Source organism: Neophocaena asiaeorientalis, unplaced genomic scaffold, assembly GCF_003031525.2.
Source record: "Neophocaena asiaeorientalis asiaeorientalis breed wild unplaced genomic scaffold, Neophocaena_asiaeorientalis_V1.1 scaffold1148, whole genome shotgun sequence".
Lineage (NCBI taxonomy): Eukaryota > Metazoa > Chordata > Mammalia > Artiodactyla > Phocoenidae > Neophocaena > Neophocaena asiaeorientalis.
Genome location: NW_020174071.1, coordinates 179,796 through 194,446, shown reverse-complemented (window position 1 = coordinate 194,446; position 14,651 = coordinate 179,796). Strand labels below are relative to the sequence as shown.

General features: G+C 54.2%; 1 protein-coding gene across 1 annotated transcript in view; it reads left to right on the top strand.

Annotated features, from left to right (window-relative positions):
- VIPR1 (vasoactive intestinal peptide receptor 1) overlaps nt 1–14,651 on the top strand; it is a 32,946-nt gene that overhangs the window by 2,389 nt on the left and 15,906 nt on the right. The window contains exons 2-3 of the mRNA XM_024754557.1: nt 8,901–9,009; nt 12,994–13,101. Of these exons, the coding sequence (XP_024610325.1) occupies nt 8,901–9,009; nt 12,994–13,101 (217 nt within the window). The remainder of the gene's footprint in view (nt 1–8,900; nt 9,010–12,993; nt 13,102–14,651) is intronic.

Genomic DNA, 14,651 nt, shown 5'->3' with positions numbered 1-14,651 from the left:
ACGTTACCAGAGTCATAAAATGGTAGCTGCAAAGTTCAGTTTGAAAGCCCAAGGCCTTATCATTCCTGTTTATGGAGCCCTGACCTCAGTCTGTGAAGAGGAAATCTCTGAACAGGGAAGCAAAAAAAGGAAAGAAAACCTCCAGTGTCTCAGAAGAGGAAGTCCGCCCCAAGACCACCCTCCAGGCCTTCCACTACCCCCACCCCCTGGACAGCAGGCACAGGGGCTCCTCACTGGTAGCAGAACTGCTCAGGCCAGTGCCCAGCCCAGGGCAGGGGCGGGAGGTGTCATAGAGAAGGAGCAGACCCACGCCCTGCCCTGGGAAGATTCTCCAGTTGGTAGGGGAGAGCTGAGCCAGTGACCCAGGAGAACCAGCCCAGGTGGGTGTGGGGTGCAGCTGCCCAGAAATGGGGCAAGGGTTGCTGAGAGGAGCAGTCAGGGAAGGCTCCCTGGAGGAGGAAGAGCAGTCCCTGAAGAGTTCAGCCAAATGGTCCAACCTTCCACCTGAGACCATAAAACAACCTCTGTTGGCAGGACCAATGAGCCTGACCCCAGAAAGTGGAGGAAGCCCTCAGTTCCCCCCAGAGACTAGGGTGGCCCTGGGCTTGGGGGACACTTGGTTCCTCTGATTCTTCTCTGAAGCGGGTTGCTGGCCATCTGCTCCTGAAGGCTTCACCTTGCCGTAGGCATGCAGCCCCAGCCCTCTGCTTCCAGCTGCTCCAGAAGCTGTCCATGGCTACCCAGCCCTCCCGGCCCCCAGCAAGCCACCCTATGGGCTTTAGGAAACACAGCTACAGAGGGGTCAGGTCTCCTCCTTAAGTCAAGGGACAACGTCAGTTAGACCTGCCCAGGGCTCCCCAGGGACTGTACTGGAAGAGCGAGCTCCCTTCAGAGGTTTCCACCCTCCCATGCTCCCCTGAGTCTCCATCTTTCCTGACGTTTCTAGAGCTTCCATGATAAGGACCCTGAGCTGGGTCCTCCCTTTACTCCATGGCAATGGCCAGTTGACCTGGAGAGCATGTTTCCTTTCTGTGGAAGGGCCTCTGTTTCCCCATCACAAAAGGGAGGGTGAGACCCCTTGGCCCAAGATTCAAGAGAAATGGGAAGAGAGGCCAGCTCCACCCTGGCTGGGGCAGAGTCTTCCCACCCACCCACCCCCAGCATCACGACTGACTGTGAAATGGGCTTGGCCGTCCAGTCAGGACTTCAGTGAGACTTGAAGGAGGTGAAAGTGCTGTGTGAACTATGTGACAGGTCTTTCTTTCCTCTTGATCCCCAGCTTGGGAGCCCTAGGGACCCTTCTTCAGCCCTCTCTTGCCCCCCTTGCCCAGGGGCTTCCAGGGCAGGCGGGAGTACTGGGGACAGGGAGTAGTGCTTCCTCATGGGCGGCCAGACAGTTTGGGCGGTGAGGCTCCAGGCCCAGGCAGGCAACGGATGATGGGCCTCCCTGCACGCAGGCAGCCTCATGGCAACCCAGCCTGGGTGGAGCCTGCCACTCGCAGGGGCCCTTCGCTGTGACACCCCTGGACGTGGATGCAGGAATGGGGCCAGGGGACTAGACAGAGCCCTGTCCCTTTCTCCCTGCTCTTTGTCATCATCCTCCCAGACTCAGCCCTCCCCTCACTGACTTTCCCAACACAAAGCTGTTCTCATTGCACCCAGGAAAATGTACAATACATGCAAACTCTCCCACATACCTTCGATGTATTTCAGAAGAAAAAGAAATACAATTTAATCTTTCCATCACATTATGGGTTTTTTTTTAACTTTTATTGTGAACATTTTCAAACATATTTTTTTTAAGTGGAGTGAATAGTATAATGAACATGGAAATACCCATTTCTTGGAGTGATGTCAGCAAAATGGCAGGCAGTATAGGAATGTCCTGTGTTTGTCCACTCCCAATGTCTAGATTTGAAAATTATTAACCTTTAATATTTGCATCATTTGCTTTTTTTGGCCAAACTATTTTGAAATACATTATAGACATCATAGAACAAATTATTTTAAGATGCATCTCTAAAATCAAAGGATATTTTCCTATGTAACTATGATACCATTATCGCACCTAACAAAATTAACAGGGATTCCTTAATAGTCGATATTCAGATATCCCCCAGCAGCATTTAATCCAGCATCACAAGATGAGTGGTGATATTATCAAGGTGGGAGGGTTGCACCTACTACAAGGACCTTTCCTGCCTGTGCCATGATGGGACTGTACAGCGAGCTGGCAGGTGGGTGAGGGGATGAGCAGGAGGCCTGGAGCAGGGTGGGTGGGCAGGAAGCTGGGCTTCACTGGACAGGGCCCAATCTTATACGCACCTCCTCTCATGTGGTTCATGATGTGAAGGTCCATATCTCCCAGGAAGTGCCTCCCACCACCTTAAAAACAAGTTTTTCCTGCCCAGGGGGTCATCAGAGGAGGAGAAGAGGTCACCAGCCGACATATCGAGGAGTCATGGCTCCCTGTCAGTGCCCTGCTCTCTGCCGGTGACCCGACATCAACATCACCCACAGACACCGTGTTTGAAACTGAGTGTCTTTCCCCAGTGGTGCCCAGGATGACTTTCAAAGGACAGAGGATTTAAACCTGAGTCTCTGCCGCCCCGGCTTTGCTGGCCATTCTTGTGGCGATCCTCTGCAAAGAAAGCCTGTAAGGCTTCATGGCCCTCAGTAAACCTTGCAAGAAGGGCCTCTTGAGGGACCAGGTTTAACCCCAGGCTGAATGCCTTTGCTTGCATTCTCCTAATAATGAGAGCCCTTGCCCTGGTACCACCCTAAGCTGAGGAAAGTTCTTTCTTGCCCCAAACCCAAGCCTGCATCCCAAGCCCTATGTCTCCACTCTTTTTCTTACCCGCCATCCACAAACACCAATTCTCACTCCACCCTCCTACCCCGCCAGAGCTCAGCCTTCCCCAGGACTTGCAGAGACAGGAGGCTTTGGACTATTGGCAAAAGGATGTCAAAATACAGGGAGGGGGAGAGAAATCAGACTGCAGTAGGGGGTAGGGGAAAACCAGGCTTGAGACCTTTCCTCTGGAGGGCACTGCTGCCCCTTGTCAGTGGGCAGGACATTCAGACTGCCTGGGGTTCCGCAGGGCATTCAGGCTGGCGCTAGGCTGGGTCCGGGCATAGACAGCAAGGCAGCCGGACATGAGGGGCTGGGCTGAGCTGGGGCTTTGGCAACAACTGCTAACCCTTGGCAATCCCCTCATGTCCCTTACATGTGACCCAACACAACCCTGGATGTAGGTGGTGCTGTCATTGTCCTCATTTTACAGATGAGGTGAGGTGACTTGCCCAAGGCCACCCAGCCCAGAAGCGGCAGACAGTACGCTTCCAGAACTTGTGGACTTAACTAGGCTCCGCTCTCTTATAAGAGGAGCTACTTCTTCCAAAGTGGCAATGGCATGTCACATGACGCCCTGGGACTTTAGAGGCAGTTTTTAATTAGTGAAATGTACAATTCTGAAGTGATGGCTCAAGGAATTATCTCACACGTGTGCACCTATGTAGCCACCCCCCAGATCAAGCTATTATACATTCCCATCAGCCCAACAGACTTCCTTGTGTCTCTTCCCACTAAGATGATAATTTCAGCTTCTTTTATTGCCCTCTGCAAAGCTAGGAGCATGTTTCTCCTGTTTTCCGTGACTGCTGGATCCCATGATTTACCTTACCTTCCTATGCCTGCCCCCATTCTTTCCTCCTTTTACTCCTTCTCTCCTCTCCCCTTCACCTCCTCCTCGGCTACAAGATCTCCATCTCCTTACCAATTCAAACACAAAAGCCAAAATGAAGGGGACAGCGGGGGAAGCTGGGTTGCAGTCCTGAGTGCCTTTGATCACACTGCTTTCTCTCTGGGTCCTCAGTTTCCCCTCATGACTCTTTATTGCCCCTTATTTCAGTGGGGGGCAGGGAGGAGCTTAAATAAATCGTGGGATACGGGATGGTAATGGGAGGATGGTAAATGTGACCCTCCCGAGCCCCCGCTCTCTACTCCCCATTCCCCAGCTTGTTCCAACCATCCCTAACAGGAAAAAAAAAAAAAAGAGCCCTCCTTTGACAAACCTCAGAAGCACAAATCATCCATGGTGGCCCACAGTGCTTGGTAATTTACAGGCAGGAAGTTCTTTCTCCTGTCTCACCTATTCCAGCCTGCTGCATTTTAGACCCCTCTCACAGACTAGCTGCTCCTCAGAGGGACTCATGCGCACCCACCGCCCTGCTTCTGTCTCCCATGGCTTCTCCAGCCGTAGCTCTCTGGCCCTGGGATGAAGCTGGAGGTTCTGATTCAAGACCGGTAGCTGTGGTCTCAAGCTTCCCTTGAGGGGGTTGCGTATGGCCCACAACACCTGAGCCGGCCTCACCCTGTCTCTCTGAGCCCCTAGCATCTAACAGCTACGACTCTCAGCACCTTCACACTTTCCCCCAGAACCGCAGCCTTTGCCCTATATCTCAGGCAGCCCCACGTCAGGAAGAGGAAGCAGGGCCTCTCCCAAGCCCCTCACGGTGGGAATAAAGAGGAAGAGGCCTACTGAGCAAGTGGGATTAACAAGATTTGGCTAATCCACGCCCCCAGCCAGATACTCAGGACTCTCCTACAAACCCCCAGTCAGTCACCTCCCCCATCCGGCCAACAAAATGGCAGGAGACACAGGATCAGGATTGAAGGAATGCTATGGACTTCTTCACTCTTGCCTGAGTCCCTTCTTTTGGGCTCAGGAACTGCTGTCACAGAGAAGGTATTGGGGGTCCAGTCTGGCCTGAAACTCTCATCTTAAACCAACTGCAAGGTGAGACTGACTTTGAGGCCTGCTTCCTCCTCGCCACATGAGGTGGCAGGAGGCAAGTTGGGAGACCTAGGCAGTGGTGGGATTAGGAAGGGTCTTGAATGCCAGTTTTGATGTCTGGGCTTTGACTCCTAGGACCATCAGAGATTTGATGCAGGAGAACGAGGATGGGGATACACATTTTACAAAGATCCCTCAGGTTGCAGGTGGTGGGGCTGAGAGCTACTACACTAGTCCAGGCAGAGGTGATGCGGCCTGGCCCCTGCCTACGTCTCCCAACTTGTCTCCTGATGCCTCCAGCGCCCCTTGCTGCAGCCACATCGGGCTTCTTGCAACCTTGAATATATTAGGCATTTTCATGCCTCCACGCTTCTGCACACACTGCTCCTACTTTCTGGAATGTTCTTACTCTACCTCTAATTGTCAAACTCTTACACAACATCAGAGGCCCACCACTACTTCTCATTCTCTGTGAACCCCACACACCAGCTATATCATCCCCTGGAACCCTTCCCTGGGACCATTAGACTTGGCTACAACTGGCTGGGAATTTTCTACTTTTGTGTGTCTGGAGTCCAGATGGATAATGAGGATGTTTAGAATAGGAAAGTATGTAGAAGAGGAAGTCCATAGTCTGCCTGAATTCCTCAGTGATAAGGGCTAGAGACAGCTGTCCTGGCCCTGTCCTCCAAAGGGCAATGGCTGACCAGATGGCCCAAGACAAGGCCATGGAGAGGGATTAATGCAGTCCAGACCAGTGGCCAGAGACTTAGGTCCCTCTGGAAATGTGCATTGCTGAGTGACCTCCAGTCCCTCTTTGGGTCTCTATTTCCTTTACCCTCCTTCTCCAGATGGGGCCCAGCACCCAATTGTGGTGAAAGCAGAACTCATCCTCTAGACCAGTGGTCCCCAACATTTTTGGCACCAGGGACCGGTTTCGTGGAAGACAATTTTTCCACGGACAGGGTGAGGTGGGGGTGGGGGAGATGATTCAGGCAGTAATGTGAGTGATGGGGGGAATGGTTTGGGCGGTAATGTGAGCAACGGAAGCTTCACTCGCTTGCCGGCCGCTCACCTCCTGCTGTGTGGCCCGGTTCTTAATCCTGCAGCCCAGGGGGTTGGGGACCTGTGCTCTAGACCACCCTCACTTTATTCAGAGATACCCCCAGGCTCCCAGGTTATCCCAAGGGCTCCTGCCCTTCCTCTACACACTGCCTCTCAGGAGAGACACTGTGGCTGTGCTGCTGGGGGAGCAGAGTTGCCCAGAGAAGGTGACCCTACACCCCTTCACCCTCAGAAAATAGCAGGCAGAAGCCACCAGGAGCCCTATGATGCCCTCAGTGACTGGAAAATAACCATGTCCCGGCAAACAGCATGGCCATAGCCCAGGCTTAAGAGGGCTCAGCAAATGAAGGCATCCATTGTCCTGTCTTCAGAGCACAAGTCTGGACTCTTGGTTACAAGGACAGAAAACTCAACTGGCTTAAGCCATACAGAAAGTTATTCAGTCATGTTCCTGGAAGCAGGGCTGATTTCAGGCATGGCTGCGTTCAGGGGCTCAGACAATGTCAAGAGGATCCAGTTTTTCTCTACCTCTTTATCCTTCCTTTAACTGTGTGGCTTCATCATTGTGCTATACTTGGCAATAAGGTGGTGGCGGTAGTTCTAGCCCCTGCGCCCTGCGTCCTTTGAGGTTCCCAGTCCAGTGGGAGAGAACAAATCCACTTGCCTAATTGCTTAATCCAAGGTCCCAGGAATGAGCTTCCTGGCTCTGAGGAGCCTGAATTAGGCCATGTGCCAGGGACTATGGCCAGGAACACTTTGACTGGCTTAAATCTGGTCGTATATTGATCCCCTGGAAGAGGGTTCATCAGAACCCCATAGACCAAGAGTGAGAAAGGACGTGGTTTTCCAGGTAGAGGTGAGGACATGGCGTCAGAGGAAGGTGAAGGATGGTAGAAGGCAGCAACACAGATGTCTACTACTACCCATTCTGCTTTCATGTTGTGGGGTGATGGCAGCTGAAAATGGGCAGGAGAAGCAGGCCAGGCCAGGGGAGAACCAGAAGGCGGAACAAACCCTGTTGCTGAAGGACAACACGCTGGGAAGTTACCTTGGGGAGAAACATGCTCCAAGCAAGCAAGAGAGACCAATGGTGGGACGCAAACTGGGGAGGCCAATCCCTGGGTTCCTCTCCCAGAGGCCACCTCTGGGATCCCTCTGGCCACCCGTCTTCCCATGCCCCAGCAGGATGAGCCAGACACAGATCCCTTAAGACAAAGCACCATGAGTATTTCTGGCCCTTCTGGGCAGGAGGGGAAGCATGTGACCCCAGCACCCAGACCTCACTGGCCATGAGCCTGGAAGCCACATAGTGAACGTGGGTTCCATCTTGGACCATTAACGCTACCAGCCAATTAGGGTAAAGATATTAGCTGGAAAGTCATTTAAAACTTGGCATATGGAAAGTAACACAGATCTATTGTGGAGCAGGATACGCTCGTTCATATAACTGTTTAAAAGAAAAGATACGAGGGGGCTTCCCTGGTGGCGCAGTGGTTGAGAGTCCTCCTGCCGATGCAGGGGACGCGGGTTCATGCCCCAGTCCGGGAAGATCCCACATGCCATAGAGCGGCTGGGCCCGTGAGCCATGGCCGCTGGGCCTTGTGCGTCCGGAGCCTGTGCTCCGCGACGGGAGGGACCACAACAGTGAGAGGGCCCGCGTACCGCAAAAAAAAAAAAAAAAAAGAAAAGATATGAGATTTAAGAGTATGGTCCCTCTTTGGGGTCACATGCTTACAATGGGATTGACTTGTTTAGAACAATGCCAGACGGGGACCCCTTAAAAGAAGGAAATAATGGAGACCCCACCATACCTAGGCTCTCCCCACAGCCCTACTGCAAGAAGCCTTTGGGTCAGCAAGGGAGGTGGTTGAGGCCCATTTAGCCCACCAGGAAACTGAGGTCCAGGGAGGTGAAGACCATGTCCCAGGGTGAGGGGGGACAAGTGGAAGAGATGCTGATAAACTCTGATTCTGGAGCAATCTTGCTGGCCTCTCCCCACAGCCTGTTGGGACTGTGACATTCTTCTCCCCGGGCAGAGATGAGGAAGCTGATGTGAGGTGGCAGCCACTTCCCTAAAGCCAAAGAGACAGACAGAAGCTGCCACCAGCCCAATGGTTCCTTCACGGAGGCCTTTACCCCCCTTCCTCACCCAGTGGCTCCCAAGACCTGCTTTTTCTGGCTGTTCCTGTGCAGCTATCACCCCTACTCACATGTCAGACCCAGTGCCGATGTCTCCCTGGCACACAGGTCAGATCTCACCCCTAATCCCTGGCCAGGGCACAGGGGAGGGGAGGGGAGAAGCTTGGGCTTTCCCATCCCTTTTCCTTACCTCCAGCCATCCTAAAGGGGCCTCTTATACTTCCTGAGACCTCCCTCACCCTCATTAGATCTGACAGAGCTTGAATTATTCAGAAGCTAAGGAGGCGGGGTTGGGGTTATCTGGCCAAGGAGGCCCAGAATTCCCTTCCCAGCCTGGTGACCCAGGGGGACTGAGCACAGGCTCCTAGAATGAGGACAGAGGCTGGAAGATGCAGCCAGACTCCTGGATTCCTCCCAGGCCTGGCTCCAAGAACAGGAAGCCAGGGTCTAGCTCATAATGAGGTGACACCTCCTGGGCCCCACTCATCCATGGAGTCTGAAGCAGTGACTGAGGGCTCCCAACCCAAACTGGAAAGTCCAGTGGGCCAGCTCTGGGCTCTAAGGAGAGGCCCTCTAAACTCTGTCCATAGCCGTACCACCCACAAAGAGACAGTGTTGTTACAGCCATGGTACTGCTAGGACCACCAGGAAACCATGACAGGGCCCTCAAGGCAGACCCCGCTTTGGGGACAATGGACAAGAGTTTGGGGTCAGATCTAGGTCAGGGTCAGGCTTCCGTTTAAGGTCGAATTCACTCCGGGGTTGGGATTGGGCTTTAGTCTGGAACTTGGATCAGTCCGGTGACTGGGCCTTGCTTGGCGCTGTGCTCCTGGAGTCCGTGGATGACAAGTAGGCTGTGGATGAGGGTGACGGGTCCCCCTGCCTGTCTCTGTTCCCCAGGGCGGCTGGGAAGTCGGGCTGCAGCAGGAGGAGTGTGACTATATGCAGATGATCAAGGTACAGCACAACCAGTGCCTGAAGGAGGCCCAGCTGGAGAATGCAACAACAGGTGAGGCCCCCAGTGGCAAGAAGGAGCCCCCAAGGAGGCCCCCTCCCTCACACCGTGAGCCCAGGTCCACTCTCAGGTCGAGGCCATCAGAGCAAATGGCAGCACCCTCTGGTCTTCACTCCCCAATCCTGTGCTCCCCGCCTTGGGCTCAGCAGCCCTGGGGTGAGAACGGAAGGAAGTAGATGGCTTCCTTCAAAAGTTGCAGCCTGAGCCAGACTCAGAAGGGTGGGCAGGATTGGGAGAAGCAGAGAGGCTGGGAAATTGGAAGGCGCCCAGGCCTACTGCCCGTGGCAGGTGGGGAGCGGCTATGGAGTTCAAGGCTGCCTGTGAGGGAGGGGGAGGGCCGGAGCAGTGGGGAGCCCAGACCAGCTCCGGGCCTCCCTCCCAGAGGTCACCTCCCCGAGGCCGAGCTTACAGCTACGTAGCAGCCTGGCTCAGGAGCAGGGAGCATCTTTCTTCCTGGCTCCCCAGTGCCCCCATCTCCCTGAGGCTGGCAGTTATGCACCCCGTCCTGGGCCCCTCCTCCTGGGCCCTGCCGCCCAGGCTCTCTGCCTCCCGTAGAGGTAGTGAGTGTGTGTATAGCATCACGGATGGCCTCTGCCTCTCCCAGCTCGCAAGGAGGGCCGGCCCTTTGTCTCCCAGGGCCCTGAGACTGCGGCCTGGGTAGAGGGGTGGCCGGACCTGCCTGCTGCCTATGCCCCACCCCCCCGCCAGGGCAGGGAGGCAGGACCAGGCTGCAGACAGGCCTTGGAAAGGCTCCACAGTGGGATCCGGGATCATGCACAGCCCAGAGAGGCCCAGACCCCAGACTATGGGCCCCAAGGGCAGGCCACCCTCGTGATCCCAATGAGGTCATTGCTGGCACAGGGTGCATGGCAGGTGCCAACACCCTGTCACCAGGCAGCTGGCCCGAGATCCAGAGGAGGGCATGTATGGGTCTGTGGGCGGTGAGTCTGCCCATGACCTTGTGAGAGGCTCTGCATATGTTCACGCACATCCAGCTGTGTGCTCCTGGCCCCTGTCTGTCTAGGGCTATGGCTGTGCCTCTGGGGTGTGTAGCTCCGTGACTCACTCTGAATGTCTTTGTGTGTTGGAGGCATGTGTTTGTGTAAGCCTGGACCTGCCTGGATGTGTCTGCCTGGTGTGCTGTGTGTGTGTGTGTGTGTGTGTGTGTGTGTGTGAGTGTCTGTGGCACGCTTAGTCATGTCTGTACATGTGTGTCTGTGAGTTGTGTGTGTCTCTCTGTGCCTGTGTTTGCTTGTGTCTGGTTTTTCCATGTCCAAGTAAGTGTACATGTATGTATATGTGCGTGTGTGTTTGTGAGTCTGTGTGCCTGGGGGTGCTTGTCAGTGTGTGTGTCTCTCTGTGCACACACGTCTATAAAACGAAAAGCGGAGGCCCCCCACCCCTGCCTCGCCACCCCCCACTCCAGGCTGGGCTTTCTTTCCTGTTGAGGTGGCAGCACCCAATGGGCATGTTCAGCCAGCCTGGGCCGTGGGTCTCTGTGGGCCTGATGACGTGTGCGGTGGGACCTGAGTGGCCTCCCTGGGGCAGACACACAGGGAATACTCCGAGGCCCAGCTCACAACCACAGGCCCTCCAGGCGCCCAGCATTTTCTTGCCTGTCACCCCATCTCAGCTGCCCGACCCTGCTGTCTCCAGCAGGACGCCTCCCTGACCACGTGCCCCCTACCAGCCCCTCTTCCCTGGCTCCCCCGCTGCCTGCTGGCCTGCACCCCAGCACAGTTCACAACCCAGGCCTGGTGGTGCTGAGATTCCTTGAGGCCAAGCGTAGCCGCCCTGAGAGCAGAGCCCAGCCTCCCTCCCCTCTGTGCCTCTTCTGGTGAAGCTGAACTCAGGGCCAGAGACCCAGCTCTGAATCCACTCCTGATCTGGACCGCCGCTGGAGATCCAGAGAGCCTGAAGCCTGGCAAGTACCCAAACATAATAGCCGCCCTGCAAGACAGGGTGTGCCCAGCATTGTCAGGGCTATACACACTCCAGCCATGCAAGATTCCTGGAAATGGCACTGAGCCCTTCAGACCAGGCAGAGTGCAAGAGGTTTGCTGGAGATGGAGCGTGTGAACAGGCTGTCCCCCTCGCCAGCGACGTGACGTGGGGCTAGTTACATAATTGCTCTGTGCCTCAGTTGCTCATGTGTAAAATGGGAGGGGGTTAAATAAGTTATTTATGTAAAGAGGGTAGAACAGTGTCTCCCATATATAAAGGCTACATAAATGTTTGCTGATGATATTATGAACAGGGTCTTAAATCACTAGCAGGATTTGACTGGCCTGAAGAGCAGCTACATGGCCTCCAGAGATGCTGGCACAGGAATGGAGGAGAGACTGGGAGCCAGAGTGAGGCCACAGAAGACTCAAGATAGGATGAGTGGTAGCGGATGAGGTCCCCAAGGCAGGGAGGCTGTGCACTCTGACCAGGCCACGGAGATCCAGGCATTCTCAGCCTTCAGCTGCAGGTGCCACCTGGCTACCGCAGCCCCAGATGGCACCCCTCCCCGCTGTCGGCCCACTTTAGCATTCAGAGGCCCGAGGCTCTTCCCCAGGTGGGGATGTCCCTCCACCTCCTCTTCCCAGGCCCCCTTCTTGGGAACTCGTGAACCTTCGGACCTGGGCTGGGCTGGTTTTGGCCCAGCTGGAGTTGACTTTAGCTCAGGGGTTGGGTTTCCTGAGTAAATCTATGGGACTGGCAGGGTTGCAAAGAGACAATTAAACCTCCCTCCGGGGACGGCATCCAGAGGAGTCCTTGTTCCTCGGGGCCACCCAGACCCTGAACAGGCAAAACCATGGCATTTGCATCTGCCTATTAAAGTGGACCCCTAGAGACCCCTAGGGGGTCTGTGCATCCGTCACCAGCCAGGCCTTCAAGGCTAATAGGTACACAGCGGAGAGCTCAGCCTGCGATGCAGGGCTTACTCCAAACTCACTCCCTAATCACCACCCCTGTCACAATTCACAGCGTGACTGGGTTGGAGGCATCTGTGTTGTATGTGAGTTTTATGAAGACTCTTCAAGAACTAGCTAAATCCCAATATACCCATCACCCTATCATACCCAACAGCTCCTTTTTACAAGAAATATTTTCTAATGCCTCCCTTACTATTATAAAATGAAATTTAGGACACACAGTTTTTTTTAATGATGTTCTAGTTATAACGTAAAACAAAAATAAAGACACATATAATAAAATACTATGTGTGCTGGAATACTATGTGTACATTCCAGCACGATCACACCAAAAGATAAGAAGACATAGTCTAAAGGTTGTACCTATAAATATAAATTCTGGGAATGTGAGAGCTTTAAACATAGATTGATATATATGCCGGTTACATCACCGACCCAGGTTCACGGCAGCATTGTCGTAGGTGATTTTCCAAAACATTGAACAGCTCTTAGTGAGAACAACTCTTAGAGCACAACGAAGCCCAGTCTTCTCTTCCTTTACTTGGCGGTTGCATTCCTGGAAAACTCGTATTGTCAAACCCGTACGACAAGTACCTTGTGTTTATATGTAAAATGGAGTAAGAGTCTAGCCTCTGGTCATCACAAAAGGTTTTCATCTATGCAAACGCCCAGCAACTCATTTGAAAGTCCCAAACACTACACAATTCATCGCTGTGCACGACCATGCAGGATACCTGCCTGGCATCCCTGTCGCCTGCCCATTGAATGCCGGGGAAGGCCCCCCTAGTCTCTGCAACAAACAAAACCCCACCACTGTTTGAAACACACAGGGGGCGCTCTGTCTCTCACCAAGGACCATGGGGCTGTACTTATGCCTCCTTCTCCCCTTTCCCTGTACAGCCTGGGCAGGGCTGTGCCTCCCCTCTCAGACTGGAGGCTCCTCAAGGTGGGAGCCTGGAGGAGGAGGAAAAGAGTGGGTGCCTGTGGGCTCAGACCCCAAGGCTGGAGGCACCTGGTGGCCACGCTGACCCATGTGTCCTCTGCCTTCACCCCACAGGCTGCAGCAAGATGTGGGACAACCTCACCTGCTGGCCAGCCACCCCTCGGGGCCAGGTGGTCGTCTTGGCCTGCCCTCTCATCTTTAAACTCTTCTCCCCCATTCAAGGTAAGAACCCTGGGTTGAAGGGCAGGAGCTTGGTGGCAGGAGTAGAGCCGGCTGGAGTAGGGACTCACCTCTCAAGGAAGTGAGAAGGCAAAGGAGGTGCTCAAAGAGGCTGGAGCAATCAGGGGCGGCTTCCTGGAACAGGTTGCACTGACATTAGTTCTCTGAAGGACTCATGGGATTTGATTAGCTCTTCACAGAAAGATAAGCATGTGGGAAGGTCTCACTAAATGTTTGCTCAGCAACTGATAACTGATTGATAGTTATGGCTGCCATGTTCCCATTGTTTTGGGCTATCCACTCAGAGGCAATGACCTTTCTGACTTTATGAAACTGACCTTTCTTACACACCTTGTCAAGTTCTGCCTAAGTGAATGTTCACATACAAGGCAGAAAGGAAAAGCAGGAAGCTCTTTAGGAAGTGGGCTGTCTTGCTACCAGTAATTAAAGATGACACAGTAAGTCATCCTTTCATTCAGTGAATGTTCATTAAACACCTACTATGTTGACTGGCACTGAGCTAGACAAGCACAGTGAGGGGCAGAGGGATAAAATGCTCTGTCCTCGGGGAGCTCACGTTCTGGTTGGAGAGGCGTGTAGCAAGAAAACAAATGCATGTATTATAAATGATAAGCGGTGCTGGGAGAGAGAAGAGAGGGAAACAACCTAAGGCAGGCGTCATGGCGGCCTCTCTGAGGAGGTGTTACTGCAGCCGCGGTCTGAAGACCTGGGCTGGGAAAGAGCCGCAAAGGTCCTGGCAGGGGGATCGCTCAGAGGATCAACAGCCCATGGGATGAGCCCTGAGGAAACTCAGTGGAGGTCAGTGTGGCTAGAGCAGTGAGCCCAGGGGAGGGAGGAGAGGAAAGAGAGAGGCGGGCAGAGGCCAGACCACGCAGGCCTTGAGGACTGACAGGACTTGGGCTTTTCCTACGGTCACTGAGAAGCCACTGCAGGGGTTAAGCAGGCGACGGAAACAGTCCAGTTCGGGTTTTTAACTGATAACTGGTTTCTGTGCAAAGACAGGATTCTAGGAGTACGAATAGGAAGACCCAACCCCAAGGCAGACGAGAGATGATGATGGTTTGGACTCGGGTGGAGAGCAGGGCAGAGGAGGGAAGCGGGAAGGTGCGGTGGAGGGGGGATAGGACTCGAGTGTGCCCCGCTCAGGTATGGGTTTGATGAGCTGGGGGAGGACAGAGGGAGGAGCAGGGCTGGGGTGGGAAGGGTTGGTGATGAATGGGACCTAGATAAGGGCTCAGAGGATGAGCAGAAAGTCTCTCACCCCAGGTGGCCTTTGCCCCTCTGGACCTGTTTCCCTATTTGTAAAGTGGGAATGGGAGATGGACCAAATGGTCTCTTTGGAGCAGGCCAGTTTCGCTCCCCAGTGCCCGGTGTTGTGACCTCAGCAGTGAGGGAGAGATCCGGATGCCCTCCCTGAGGGTCAGCCACAGGTGTGCCGTACTCCAGGCCAGCGCCCCCCTAGCCCAGCCCTCTTCCAGCGGGACCCAGCACCTGGGCAGACAGGAGACGAGCTCCTCTGGCAGCTCTCATAA